The sequence below is a fragment of the Engystomops pustulosus genome, chromosome 4 (genome assembly GCF_040894005.1).
Source record: "Engystomops pustulosus chromosome 4, aEngPut4.maternal, whole genome shotgun sequence".
Classification (NCBI taxonomy): domain Eukaryota; kingdom Metazoa; phylum Chordata; class Amphibia; order Anura; family Leptodactylidae; genus Engystomops; species Engystomops pustulosus.
The window spans coordinates 146,488,028-146,503,816 of record NC_092414.1 but is presented as its reverse complement, the minus strand read 5'-3'; the positions used below and the strand labels follow the sequence as shown (position 1 = coordinate 146,503,816).

The 15,789-nt window shown below is 44.1% G+C and overlaps 1 protein-coding gene across 3 annotated transcripts in view; it reads right to left on the bottom strand.

The window, feature by feature from the left end:
- The window catches only part of LOC140127380 (dual oxidase 1-like), a 164,785-nt gene that overhangs the window by 60,453 nt on the left and 88,543 nt on the right, over window positions 1–15,789 (bottom strand). For all 3 annotated transcript variants that reach the window (XM_072148000.1, XM_072147999.1, XM_072147998.1), the window contains 2 exons: window positions 15,343–15,516; window positions 899–1,124 (listed from right to left, as the gene is read on the bottom strand). In XM_072148000.1, coding sequence (XP_072004101.1) covers window positions 899–1,124; window positions 15,343–15,516 — 400 coding nt within the window. The remainder of the gene's footprint in view (window positions 1–898; window positions 1,125–15,342; window positions 15,517–15,789) is intronic.

The window sequence follows — 15,789 nt, the reverse complement described above, 5'->3', positions numbered from 1 at the left end:
GCTTGGATTGGCAAAAGCTCGCCTGGCAGCGGAGCGCCAGCTCCATGCCAAGATCCAACTAACATAGTTTTAACTGCAGCACCTTTAATCTACTACTAGTTCACTGCCTCCATACATGGTCCCCTTATCAAACGAGCTGTGTCAGGCAGAATTTTGGATTGTTTTCATGGCTTCCATGTTAACTTTGTCGCCACCCTGCTGTGTAATCCACAAAATATACTGGCAAACTTTTATCATGTACCGATATTATTTGAGCGCTTCTTGCTCACCTCCTTTGGTTCCTCTCTGCCACCCATTGGTTTGAAGCCTGAGTCCATTTAGGGTATGTTGCCATGCCACTCTCTAGCCTGCCGCTGCTGCCGCTGCCTCTGCATGCCGTCCCCTATAGTGTCAGGGTCAATTATTGGATGTTTTAGATGCTATCTAGCCTCATTCGGTCACTCTGTCATGGCCATGCTGTTGCCCATAATTTTGGCATAATGGTGCGATTAAGCAGCCTCAGAGGCATCCATGCATGCTGCCCCTGCTGTTTCCTGTCCATTTCCGTGGTGTTTCCATCCTTTTCTGAGGTTCCCAGGTGTTTGGCCAAGCTTCCCTGTGCAGAGCCTTGGTCCCCTTGAAAAATGCTCGAGTCTCCCATTGACTTCAATGGGGCTCGTTACTCGAAACGAGCACTCGAGCATCGGGAAAAGTTCGTCTCGAATAACGAGTACCCGAGCATTTTAGTGCTCGCTCATCTCTAGTCTTAATATATATTGTAATAGAGCTGCACATATTCTCTATATGCCATAAGGGGACTCTATATATCCCTTGTGTCGCATTATATAATGGAATTTGTCTGTATATTTCTGTACAACTATTAGTATGTACATGAAGGACATTGTAGTCAGTGACTAACCTTTCATTAAAATGAGTAATATATTTAAGAACTCTCTGAATGAGAGATATCCATTTCCATCTTCATCGGCCAGAGAAAACATTGACTCCACAAACAAGGAATGAGGCTTCAGTCCCAGGGAGTCTGCAAACTCTGTTCTGCTCAGTTCACATTTAAGAGCCTCTTTCACCTTCAAGGAGCTTCCCGCAGAGAAACTTTCAATGCCTGACTGATCAATGTTAAGAACCTGCAGCGTTAGAAAATGGATACAAAGAAGAAAGAGAGAGCTAAGATCAATATATGCTGAAGACACTATCAAGTGTATCAAACCTTTGCTTTCCTAATACATGAGAAAAGTATTGAAATATTTTCCAGAAACATTCAGTAATGTATTCGCTGTAACATGAAAAATATGAAATATGAAGAAATATCAATTAAAAAGGTCAATAAACAGACTATGTATTCTACTGTGCGGAAATTTGATGTTGCTATATAAATAAATATTATTATCATTATTAATCAGTGTGTCACATTTGAAGCAAATTCTGCAAAAAAAAATGTATCAACAGAATATAGTTTAAAAAACTATATTAAGTTATCTTTATAGTACCAGTTTGCCACTTCAAAAGGATTAGTTAAGGACAGCTTCAGGAAGTGCTACAGACCCTTATCTCCTTTTCCTTAGTCTCTTTTGTCTTCAGATAAGTATTTTGGGTGGTTTGCCCCTGTGATGCTTAAAGTAAATTAACAACACTAATGTGTCTCCTAGTTTTACTGTTAAACAAAAATATGTAAATTGAAATGGGTTTCCTCTCAGACCCTAAATTAAATTAAAAAAATTAAAAAAATTTAAAAAATTAAATTAAAACCTGTTGCCCATAAGCAAGTTTGGTCTGACAAACTCACTCCGTGCACATACGGGATTTAGAAAACCTACACAAAAAAGTAAAAAAAAGTCAAATAAAACTGTTTCATCAAAAGCAGATTTACAAATTTAACCATATAATCATTTAACCATATAATCCTGTACAGTCTGCTTCACCTAAACAATACATAGAATTTAAATGCCATATGCATAAACCTCTAGTGCTGGATGTCCCACTACAGTGACCAACACACCAACGCACGTTTCGGCATGCTGCCTAAGTATATGAAGAAAAAACAGCTTATAATAATAATAATAATACACCTGATGTATATAAAAATAATGGTTCGCGCCTCTCTATTAGGCGCATGTGAATGAACATGGCATCCAACCCCACCCATCAGATAACTCCGGTCATGTGTTCCAAGCATGTGACACCGTAAATCACATTAGGATACAAACTACACTGTGTGATCAGGATGTTGGAGGAAGTAGGCCCTGTCCGCACATGGAAATAACAGGCTGTACATTCACATAGGGAAAGGCCTATCACCATAAAAATAGATGACTCTTTCAGAGTGGCAAATTAATTAATATTGATAACATGACAATAATTCAAATACAATAGGACCATAATACATATGTAAAATACATTGTGGCAATAAATAAATAACAGTGACGTGATGCATTGTGACAATAATTAAATAACAGTAATGAAACAACATGATTAAAATAAGTGACATGTACTCATGCGTGGATATTGTGATTAATAAAACCTACACAAATCAATGGACCACATTTATTATGCAGAATTCTGGCATAGACTGCACATAAATACATGTGTAAGCTAGTTGCACAAATATTTATGAAGTGTCTGCGCTAGTATTGTGTCGTACACTGCAACATAATCCCGCGCACAGAAAGAGGCTTTCCACTGCGTACTTGCACCGACCGCCACATTTATGTCGGCAAGTCTGACAGAAATGTGGCGCACGCCCCTTGAGCTTTGTGCACCAGAAAAAATGTGGTGCACACAGTTCCTGCACTTCCGGTCCTCATGGATGCATTGCCCGGTGCATGATAGTAAGGCAAAGGGGGGGGGATTTACTAATTATGGCGCAAGCACGACTGTCAGCATAGGAGATCAGTCTTCGGAAAGCACAGCCCGATGTTTTATAGTGGCGCACGGCTGTAAGTAAATAATGGGTAGGCGGTAATAATCAGTCGTGTGTCATTAAAATGCCAACATCATTGAGATGTGCGCCAAAATCTTACATGGACTGCGCCGTAATTTAGCTCATTATAAATGATGCGCAACAATTCTGCGCCAAAAAAAAACTAAAGATCCCGGCATTTTTTAGGCGCAGATATGATAATACATGTCCCCCAAACTGTTTGCCTTACTGTTAGTAAATGTGGGCTAATGTGTTTGTACATAGATTAAATATGAATATAAAAAAATTTCAAAATACAAAAAAATATTAATGTGAAATAATAAAAGACATCAATTAATATGAAGTAAAGTGCTACAAATAACTAGATGGAAACCATCAGTGAAATAAAGTGCTGTGCACACACAGGATTTACCAGACTGAACCCAGAATCTCTGGACTGTGCTCAGCATGTCTCTTCTGTTCAGGGATTCTAGGACTGGGCTGGTAAATCCTGCCTTGCCAGTGCATAGAACAGTTTTTTTTTATGAATTTCACCATAAAACCACTGCTGAACTAGATTGAAATTGTCACTAAACTATGGATAAGACACTGTATATTTCCACACTTTGTACAATAGTTGAGAGATTTGTCCCTGCGTCAAACCTGAAACCATTCCACTAGCCAAAATTAGTTTCCATCCAATTTCCTGCAGAGATCAACCTTTACATTTATTTCCGCACTGGGATCAGCACTAATTGATATCTCACTTGTTTGCAAAAATCTCCAATGTGTGCATGAGATTATCATAAATCTCATACACTACAATGCAACTGTATTACACAATGGATTTTCAATGCTGTAATTCGAATTATGATAAATATGTTGTTTTAGGTTCTTGTACTGATGTAAAAACAACATATTCATTGTAATCCAGGTAATGAGGTTCACTGAAAAACAACAGGATCTTAGAGCAATAAAATATAAGTAAAGAGCTGAGGTTGTAATTTTCTACTTATTGACTTTTCAGTTTGCCAACCTGTCCAACAACATTTAGGTTATTATCAAGATTTAAGGTTTCTTGAAAACGACTAATGTTACTGGGAATATTGAATTTTTTCCTAAGATATTTTAAAGAATTCAAAAGCAACCTAATTTATTCTGTCTTCTGTTTATGAAGACCGCACCTAGGTGCAGGCTGTGCCAGAAAAAATATGTTGCCATTTCTGTAGAACTAGAAGAAGTTTAAATATCAAATGAAACTTCTCAAAACAAGTCACCTCCTGAAAAACTGGCACATAATTTCCCTTTTTCAAATTTGTTTGTGGAAATGAATTCCTAAAAGAATGATCCTTCCAGAAGACTATTTGTCATGGAAGGAATGGTATATGTGGAATGGTATTCTTAAAAAGTTTGTGGGATATTTTTTAGAGCTTGTATGCAAACAGACCGGCATTGCAGCGGAGTGGGCCGGCATGGGGAATTTCTGCCCTGAGCCTGTTCATCACTACAGCCATAAAATGTTCAAACCTAGAGCCTCCTGAAATATCTAGAGGGGCGGGTTTCATCAAATGCCAGCATAAATTGGTGGTGTATAATGAGTTTATAATAAATTAGACATCTAGGAAATGAAACCATATTCAATAACAAATTAAGTCTATGATAAATGTTCAACTTCTGTTATGTATGATACGTAGATATGATATTTAATGTAAGTCTGTGTAAATTGTCAACAGGAGGTTTGGGAACTGTCATAAGATGGAAAAGATGAATAGATTTTTTAAAAAACTTTATAGATGTTCTATCCATAAGAGACTTACAACCCTTAGAACTGGTTTATCAGGTCAATCATTTCATCTTGTTATGTACAGTAAGTGATTTTAAAGATCAACAACAAAACCCTGTCACCAGTATCTTTGGGTAATGTAGAAAGTAAGACATGCAGTGGCACCAGCAGCTCTCGGCTCACGTTTAGCCTCTTAGATGACGTGGCCTTCCCCAGAAACACATTTAGTTCAAGAAAATCTGTAGCCTGAATACAGAGAAGTAACATACATTAACATTTTATTGTACTATGACCGTTGCTGTAAGGTCCGTTTCACAGGGGAGGGGGGGAATCAAAGTCAATATAAATCAAGGTAAAGTGGGAAGCAGGTGTAATTAATTGAGAGCATATTTGGTCTCTACTAGAGATGAGCGAACATACTCGTCCGAGCTTGATGCTCGATAGAGCATTAGCGTACTCGTAACTGCTCGTTGCTCGGACGAGTATTTCGCCCGCTCGAGAAAATGGCAGCTCCCGCCGTTTTGCTTTTTGGCGGCTAGAAACAGAGCCAATCACAAGCCAGGAGACTCTGCACTCCACCCAGCATGACGTGGTACCCTTACACGTCGATAGCAGTGGTTGGCTGGCCAGATCAGGTGACCCTGGGATAGACTAGCCGCTGCCCGCGCTGCTCGGATCATTCTCTGTCTGGATGCCGCTAGGGAGAGAGCTGCTGCTGGTCAGGGAAAGCGTTAGGGTGCTCTATTAGCTTACTGTTAGGCAGGAGTGATTCTAAACAGCCCTTCTTAGGGCTACAATAACGTTATCCTTTTTTTTTTATTTGCTTGTGGCTGGGCTTGCTGGCACTAGTAGTGCAGCTAGTACCATATTGTGAGGAATTAGCAGGGGGACTTGCTACCGTTGTGTTTAGCTCTTAGTGACACACATATCCACCTCAAACACCAAAGTGGGAAAATTTATTAGGGGTTTGATTTCAATTAGGCACAGTCTGCCAGTTTCTCTTTATTTTACGTTTATTTTTTTCATAACTCAGCGTCATCTCATCTGGCATAGTAGTGTGCTTTAATACTTGGCTAGAAAATAGCCATAGGAGAATCCAAACGGCTTACTTACGCCTACAGTAGCGTTATATATATTTGATTTCTGGTTGATCTGCTGGTGGCTGTAGTTGTTGCAGTGCATCTACTAGCAAATTGTGAGCAATTTGGAGTGAGACTTGCGACCACTGTGTTTTGCGCTTAGTGACGCACATATCCATCACAAAGACCGAAGTGGGAAAATTTATTAGGGCCCGGGGTTGGATTTCAATTAGGCACAGTCTGCCATTTCCTTTTTTATTTTACGTTTATTTTTTTCATAACTCAGCGTCATCTCATCTGGCATAGTAGTGTGCTTTAATACTTGGCTAGAAAATAGCCATAGGAGAATCCAAACGGCTTACTTACGCCTACAGTAGAGTTATATATATTTGATTTCTGGTTGATCTGCTGGTGGCTGTAGTTGTTGCAGTGCATCTACTAGCAAATTGTGAGCAATTTGGAGTGAGACTTGTGACCATTGTGTTTTGCGCTTAGTGACGCACATATCCATTGCAAAGACCGAAGTGGGAAAATTTATTAGGGACCGGGGTTGGATTTCAATTAGGCACAGTCTGCCATTTCCTTTTTTATTTTACGTTTATTTTTTTCATAACTCAGCGTCATCTCATCTGGCATAGTAGTGTGCTTTAATACTTGGCTAGAAAATAGCCATAGGAGAATCCAAACGGCTTACTTACGCCTACAGTAGGGTTATATATATTTGATTTCTGGTTGATCTGCTGGTGGCTGTAGTTGTTACAGTGCATCTACTAGCAAATTGTGAGCAATTTGGAGTGAGACTTGCGACCACTGTGTTTTGCGCTTAGTGACGCACATATCCATCGCAAAGACCGAAGTGGGAAAATTTATTAGGGCCCGGGGTTGGATTTCAATTAGGCACAGTCTGCCATTTCCTTTTTTATGTTACGTTTATTTTTTTCATAACTCAGCGTCATCTCATCTGGCATAGTAGTGTGCTTTAATACTTGGCTAGAAAATAGCCATAGGAGAATCCAAACGGCTTACTTACGCCTACAGTAGCGTTATATATATTTGATTTCTGGTTGATCTGCTGGTGGCTGTAGTTGTTACAGTGCATCTACTAGCAAATTGTGAGCAATTTGGAGTGAGACTTGCGACCACTGTGTTTTGCGCTTAGTGACGCACATATCCATCGCAAAGACCGAAGTGGGAAAATTTATTAGGGCCCGGGGTTGGATTTCAATTAGGCACAGTCTGCCATTTCCTTTTTTATTTTACGTTTATTTTTTTCATAACTCAGCGTCATCTCATCTGGCATAGCAGTGTGCTTTCATACTTGGCTAGAAAATAGCCATAGCAATAGGATAGCATCGTTTGGTTTTAAAAACTAAAAAACACACAAAAAAAAGGTAAAAAAAAAATTAAAGTTATAACTCTCATTTTCAAAATGTTTAACCCGAGGGCTAGGGGTAGAGGACGAGGGCGGGGACGTGGGCGTCCAACTACTGCAGGGGTCAGAGGCCGTGGTCCTGGGCGGGGTGAGACACCACCTGCTGATGAGGGAGCAGGGGAACGCCGCAGAGCTACACTCCCTAGGTTCATGTCTGAAGTTACTGGGACTCGTGGTAGAGCACTGTTGAGGCCAGAACAGTGCGAACAGGTGATGTCGTGGATTGCCGACAATGCTTCGAGCAATTTGTCCACCAGTCAGTCTTCCACGCAGTCCACCCATGTCACCGAAATCGGCACTCCTCCAGCTCCTGCACCTCAGCCTCCTCCCCCCCCAGTCTGCCCCCTCCCAGCAAAATTTGCCATTTGAACCGGCATACTCTGAGGAACTGTTTTCTGGACCCTTCCCACAGTCACAAACCACTTGTCCGGTTGCTGATGAGCAATTTTCCGATGCCCAGGTTTTCCACCAGTCGCAGTCTGTGGGTGATGATGACCTTCTTGACGTAGTGGAAGAAGTGTGTAAAGAGGTGTCCGACGATGAGGAGACACGGTTGTCAGACAGTGGGGAAGTTGTTGTCAGGGCAGGAAGTCCGAGGGGGGAGCAGACTGAGGGATCGGAGGATGATGAGGTGACAGACCCAAGCTGGGTTGAGAGGCCGGGTAAACACAGTGCTACTGAGGCGGAGGAGAGTCCTCGACCAGAACAGGTTGGAAGAGGCAGTGGTGGGGCCAGACGGAGAGGCAGGGCCAGAGCTGGTGCATCAGCACCAAATGTGTCAACTAGTGAAGCTCCCGTGGCGAGGGCTCCTGCGGCGAGGGCTTGATTTTCAGAAGTCTGGAGGTTCTTTAAGGAAACACCGGATGACCGACGGACTGTGGTGTGCCACATTTGCCAAACCAGGATCAGCAGGGGTTCCACCACTACTAGCTTAACTACCACCAGTATGCGCAGGCATATGAATGCTAAACACCCCACTCAGTGGCAACAAGCGCGTTCACCTCCGGCCTTGCACACCACTGCTCCTTCCCCTGTGTCAGCTGATAGTCAGCCCCCTGCCCAGGACCCTGCCACAAAAACCCCATCGTCGCCTCCACGATCCTCCACAGCATCCACCAGCGTTCAGCTCTCCATACCCCAGACGCTGGAGCGGAAACGCAAATATAGTGCAACCCACCCGCACGCCCAAGCCCTTAATGTGCACATCTCCAGATTGCTAAGCCTGGAGATGCTGCCCTTTAGGCTAGTAGAGACCGAGGCCTTTCGCAGCCTCATGGCTGCGGCCGCCCCTCGGTATTCGGTCCCCAGCCGCCACTACCTTTCCCGATGTGCCGTCCCAGCCCTGCACCAGCACGTGTCAGACAACATAATCCGTGCCCTGACCAACGCCATTTCTGAAAAGGTCCACCTGACCACGGACACGTGGACGAGTGCTGCCGGGCAGGGCCACTATATATCGCTGACGGCACATTGGGTTAACTTGGTGGAGGCTGGGACCGAGTCTGACCCTGCGGCTGGTCATATACTGCCGACGCCGAGGATTGCGGGGCCTACCTCGGTCCAGGTGTTTCAGGCCTACTATGCCTCCTCCTCCTCCCACCCCTCCTCCACCTCCTCCTCCGAACGACCATCCGTGGGCATGGCGCCATCAGTCGGTAGCTCTAGGCACAGCAGCAGTGCCGTCGCTAAGCGACAGCAGGCGGTGCTCAAACTGCTGAGCCTAGGCGATAAAAGGCACACCGCCCAAGAACTATTACAGGGCATCACGGCGCAGACTGATCTGTGGCTGGCACCGCTGAACCTGAAGCCAGGCATGGTTGTGTGTGACAACGGGCGTAACCTGGTGGCGGCTCTGCAACTCGGCAGACTGACACATGTGCCATGCCTGGCCCATGTGTTAAATCTGATAGTTCAGCGTTTCCTCAAGACATACCCCAATCTGTCTGATTTGCTCACGAAGGTGCGCCGCATCTGTGCGCATTTCAGGAAGTCCAGCACAGATGCTGCCACTCTCAGGGCAGCGCAGCGCCGCCTCCAACTGCCCGCTCACCAACTGTTGTGCGACGTGCCCACGAGGTGGAATTCAACACTGACCATGTTATCCAGAGTTTACCAGCAGCGCCGAGCGATTGTAGACTGCCAGATGTCAACTTCCACCAGAACTGGTAGTCAGGTCAGTCAGCTTCCTCAAGTCTACAATGAGGAGTGGACGTGGATGTCTGATATCTGTCAGGTGCTGAGTAACTTTGAGGAGTCAACACAGATGGTCAGTGGCGATGCCGCCATCATCAGCCTCACCATCCCGCTGCTTGGCCTGTTGAAAAACTCTCTGGTCAGCATGAAGTCGGAAGCTTTGCGCTCCTCACAAGAGACGGGGGAAGAAGATTCCCTTGTTGATAGCCAAAGCACCCTTAGGTCTGTTTCTCAGCGCATATCGGAGGAGGTGGAGGAGGATGAAGAGGAAGAGGAGGAGAAGGTTGGCGAGACACAAGAGGGGACCATTGTTGAGTCCTTCACTGTTGAGCGTGTATGGGCAGAAGAAGAGGAGTTGGAGGAGTTGGAGGAGGAGGAAATGGACAGTCAGGCCAGTGAGGGGAGTGAATTCTTACGCGTTGGTACTCTGGCGCATATGGCAGATTTCATGCTAGGCTGCCTATCCCGTGACCCTCGCGTTCAAAGAATTTATTCCAGCACCGATTACTGGGTGTTCACTCTCCTGGACCCACGGTACAAGCAAAATCTTTCCACTCTCATCCCTGGAGAGGAAAGGAGTGTGAGAATGCATGAATACCAGCAGGCCCTGGTGCACAAGCTGAAACAGTATTTCCCTTCTGACAGCGCTAGCGGCAGAGTGCATAGTTCTGCGGGACAAGTAGCGAGGGAGAGTAGGCGAGCAGGCAGCTTGTCCAGCACTGGCAAGGGTACGCTTTACAAGGCTTTTGCCAGCTTTTTGTCACCCCAGCAAGACACTGTCACCTGTCCCCAGTCTCGGCAGAGTAGGGCTGATCTTTACAGAAAGATGGTGAGGGAGTACGTAGCTGACCATACCATTGTCCTAAATGATCACACAGCTCCCTACAACTACTGGGTTTCAAAGCTGGACATGTGGCACGAACTGGCGCTGTACGCCTTGGAGGTTCTTGCCTGCCCTGCCGCTAGCGTCTTGTCCGAGCGGGTTTTCAGTGCAGCTGGTGGCATCATCACCGATAAGCGTACACGCCTGTCGACTGACAGCGCTGACAGGCTGACGCTTATCAAGATGAATAAAGCCTGGATTTCTCCTAATTTCCAATCTCCACCAGGTGAAGGAAGCTCAACCTGAATAATTTATCCACTCCTCCTCCTCCTCATTTTCCTCCTTCTCCTCCTCTTTGTACAGTAAAGCAGAGGAAACTGGCTATTTTTTTACAGGGCCCACTGGCTCTAGCTATAGTACTTTATGCATTTAATTTTTATGGAGGGCCACCGACCCGGTCCTCTGTTTTAAACAATTTTTGGGAGTGCCACATACAGGCACTCAATCTATTCCATTTTTATGGAGGGCCACCTACCTGCTCCTCTGGTTTGAAAACTTTTTTGGACTGCCACATACAGGCACTCAATCTATTCCATTTTTATGGAGGGCCACCTACCTGCTCCTCTGGTTTGAAAACTTTTTTGGACTGCCACATACAGGCACTCAATCTATTCCATTTTTATGGAGGGCCACCTACCTGCTCCTCTGGTTTGAAAACTTTTTTGGACTGCCACATACAGGCACTCAATCTATTCCATTTTTCTGGAGGGCCACCTACCTGCTCCTCTGGTTTGAAAACTTTTTTGGACTGCCACATACAGGCACTCAATCTATTCCATTTTTATGGAGGGCCACCTACCTGCTCCTCTGGTTTGAAAACTTTTTTGGACTGCCACATACAGGCACTCAATCTATTCCATTTTTATGGAGGGCCACCTACCTGCTCCTCTGGTTTGAAAACTTTTTTGGACTGCCACATACAGGCACTCAATCTATTCCATTTTTATGGAGGGCCACCTACCTGCTCCTCTGGTTTGAAAACTTTTTTGGACTGCCACATACAGGCACTCAATCTATTCCATTTTTAATCGAGGGCCACCTACCTGCTCCTCTGGTTTGAAAACTTTTTTGGACTGCCACATACAGGCACTCAATCTATTCCATTTTTATGGAGGGCCACCTACCTGCTCCTCTGGTTTGAAAACTTTTTTGGACTGCCACATACAGGCACTCAATCTATTCCATTTTTCTGGAGGGCCACCTACCTGCTCCTCTGGTTTGAAAACTTTTTTGGACTGCCACATACAGGCACTCAATCTATTCCATTTTTATGGAGGGCCACCTACCTGCTCCTCTGGTTTGAAAACTTTTTTGGACTGCCACATACAGGCACTCAATCTATTCCATTTTTATGGAGGACCACCTACCTGCTCCTCTGGTTTGAAAACTTTTTTGGACTGCCACATACAGGCACTCAATCTATTCCATTTTTCTGGAGGGCCACCTACCCGCTCCTCTGGTTTGAAAACTTTTTTGGACTGCCACATACAGGCACTCAATCTATTCCATTTTTATGGAGGGCCACCTACCTGCTCCTCTGGTTTGAAAACTTTTTTGGACTGCCACATACAGGCACTCAATCTATTCCATTTTTATGGAGGGCCACCTACCTGCTCCTCTGGTTTGAAAACTTTTTTGGACTGCCACATACAGGCACTCAATCTATTCCATTTTTCTGGAGGGCCACCTACCTGCTCCTCTGGTTTGAAAACTTTTTTGGACTGCCACATACAGGCACTATCCAAATTGAATTGTCTCCATAGCAGCCTCCACACGTTATCTCCATTGCTACCTCCAAAAGTCGTCCATATAGCTGCCTCCATACATCGTCCCTTTATCAAACGAGGTGTGTCAGGCCGAAATTTGGGTTGTTTTCATGGATTCCACATCAAAGTTGTTAACTTTGTCGCCACCCTGCTGTGTTATCCACAAAATACACTGGCAAACTTTTACCATTTACGGATATTATTTCAGCGCTTCTTGCGCATCTGTTTACATTCCCCTCACCCGCCATATCCTAAACTTATAAGAACGCTACTACACTTGATCTTATACAAAAGGTTCTTAGAAGTGCTGTTTGGGGAGTAGCCTAGAGACAGGGGCTTGGATTGGCGAAAGCTCGCCTGGCAGCGGAGCGCCAGCTCCATGCCAAGAACCAACTAACAGAGTTTTAACTGCAGCACCTTTAATCTACTACTAGTTCACTGCCTCCATACATGGCCGCCTTATCAAACGTGCTGTGTCAGGCAGAATTTTGGATTGTTTTCATGGCTTCCACAACAAACTTGTTAACTTTGTCGCCACCCTGCTGTGTAATCCTCAAAATATACTGGCAAACTTTTACCATTTACGGATATTATTTCAGCGCTTCTTGCGCATCTGTTTACATTCCCCTCACCCGCCATATTCCAAACTTATAAGAACGCTACTACACTTAACTTGGTGCAGGCTGGGACCGAGTCTGACCCTGGGGCTGGTCATATACTGCCGACGCAGAGGATTGCGGGGCCTACCTCGGTCCAGGTGTTTCAGGCCTACTATGCCTCCTCCTCCACCCACCCCTCCTCCACCTCCTCCTCCGAATTACCATCCGTGGGCATGGCGCCATCAGTCGGTAGCTCTAGGCACAGCAGCAGTGCCGTCGCTAAGCGACAGCAGGCGGTGCTCAAACTGCTGAGCCTAGGTGATAAAAGGCACACCGCCCAAGAGCTATTACAGGGCATTCCGCATCAAACTTGTTAACTTTGTCGCCACCGTGCTGTGTAAGCCACAAAATATACTGGAAAACTTTTTTCATTTACGGATATTATTTCAGCGCTTCTTGCGCAGATGTTTACATTCCCCTCACCCGCCATATCCCAAACTTATAAGAACGCTACTACACTTGATCTTATACAAAAGGTTCTTAGAAGTGCTGTTTGGGGAGTAGCCTAGAGACAGGGGCTTGGATTGGCGAAAGCTCGCCTGGCAGCGGAGCACCAGCTCCATGCCAAGATCCAACTAACATAGTTTTAACTGCAGCACCTTTAATCTACTACTAGTTCACTGCCTCCATACATGGTCCCCTTATCAAACGAGCTGTGTCAGGCAGAATTTTGGATTGTTTTCATGGCTTCCATGTTAACTTTGTCGCCACCCTGCTGTGTAATCCACAAAATATACTGGCAAACTTTTATCATGTACCGATATTATTTGAGCGCTTCTTGCTCACCTCCTTTGGTTCCTCTCTGCCACCCATTGGTTTGAAGCCTGAGTCCATTTAGGGTATGTTGCCATGCCACTCTCTAGCCTGCCGCTGCTGCCGCTGCCTCTGCATGCCGTCCCCTATAGTGTCAGGGTCAATTATTGGATGTTTTAGATGCTATCTAGCCTCATTCGGTCACTCTGTCATGGCCATGCTGTTGCCCATAATTTTGGCATAATGGTGCGATTAAGCAGCCTCAGAGGCATCCATGCATGCTGCCCCTGCTGTTTCCTGTCCATTTCCGTGGTGTTTCCATCCTTTTCTGAGGTTCCCAGGTGTTTGGCCAAGCTTCCCTGTGCAGAGCCTTGGTCCCCTTGAAAAATGCTCGAGTCTCCCATTGACTTCAATGGGGCTCGTTACTCGAAACGAGCACTCGAGCATCGGGAAAAGTTCGTCTCGAATAACGAGTACCCGAGCATTTTAGTGCTCGCTCATCTCTAGTCTCTACCTCTGATGTGTAGAAATGATCATGGACTTCTACCAATCCCCTTTTTTACACTCTTTATTGGATAAGTTTTAAAGGAGTTATATCACCTGTTTAAGTTATTACTATCCATTGGTTAGAGGACAACAAGCTGGTCAGTGAGAATCCAAATCCTGTAGAGCAGGGGTGCAGTTCTCCTTAATTGATGGACAGGAGGACTAAGAATTCATCCGGCTGTGCCTTTCAATATATTGCGTCGATATCTCTGGCACACCCATTCACTGTCTGTGGGAGTGCCAGTGATAACTAAGTGCTGTGCATGGCAATTTCCAACACTTTTTTTCAAACTTAATGCAGTGGCAGAATGCCTTCTTGTCCTGCTGCTCCACCCATTAGTGAGAAAAGGGCCCCCATTCATGGCCTTCTTCTGGTGATTGGTAGGGTTCCCGACAGTAAGACCCTCATTTATAAGCTTATTATCCCCTTTCCTGTAGATTACAGAGATGTTAAATAGTAGGAAAACACTGTTTATCTGATTCAAACACCACATGAAATGGCTCAGCTCATAGACTTATCTCAGTTGTTAATGTTGATACTTGCTTTAGCTTTAGGATTCATCATTACTTTAGCTATCATTCTAGCACTTAAAGGAAACCTACCATAAGGAATTTATCTTAAGTATATCTGATGGTAGAGTCCCCCTCCTGCCTCTGTCCTTATCTGTAATTTAATAATCCTGGAACCTAATTGGTTAAAAACTTTATTTTAGTAATATGTAAATTAACTGCAGAGTCTACTGGGGCATGTACCAGCCTTAGCTCCCAGTGCCCGGCCAGGTTAGTACACACCCCAGAAGCCTCTGCAGTTAATTTACGTATTACTAAAATAAAGTTTAACAAATAAGGTTAAGTTCCAGGATTAAATTACAGATTAGGGCAGAGGCAGGAGGAGGAATCTACCATCAGATCTACTTCCGACAGTAGATTCCTCATCTTTGTCAGGCACCTTCTTTTCCTAGTAACATGCACCAAATCCTGGCACCTCCTCCTCTTTTCACACATCTCCAGAAATCTTAATAGTGATATAGTATAGTCAAAAGTGATAGATCGATGATAAAATTTTATCTCAGCAGCCCTTTTTAATCATCAGTAGGGTGCAACAGAGGAATTCCCAAGTTTTTAGGTGTTAAATATATTTTTCGTTTTTTCATTACAAATGTAGTTGTGAGCCCCATCGGGACAGGGACCGATTTGACAAGCTTTGTACAGCGCTGCGTAATCTGTGTGCGCTATATAAATAAAATTATTATTATTATTAATATTATTATTATTAGTAAAAGCTTCCATTAGCAAATCACAAAAAATCAGACAGTTAGTTGTTAGATGGAAACATTTCCAAATTTAATTACCTGAGCAAAAGAATGTCTGAAAAAAGTCTCCAGTATCTGACTTCTTTGTTTTTTTGTTACAGCTTCATTGAGTAGACTGTCCTCATCCAATCTTCCCTCTTTTAAAGAAAACCCGTTTTCTTGTAACTGATTAATAAAACTTGCACATTCATCTTCATTATAAAAGTACAGAACCTAGGTAAAATGAAAAAAAAAACATTTCGAAATTTGTAAAGTAGCATCAGCATAAAAACTATTGAGTTGCAAAAAAAAAGATTTAGCTTTTATTGAGAAAATCTATGGTTGAAATGGAAAAAAACTTGCCCAGTTTTACTTGTAAAATCTGAGCAATAGGGGGTACATCAGGCTTGCAGTCAGGTCATGGTGCACCAACATTCATTTGCCATAGGCCATAATGCCATTTCAAGGCCATATGTTTAATCTATATGTTACCGTTTGTTACCCATA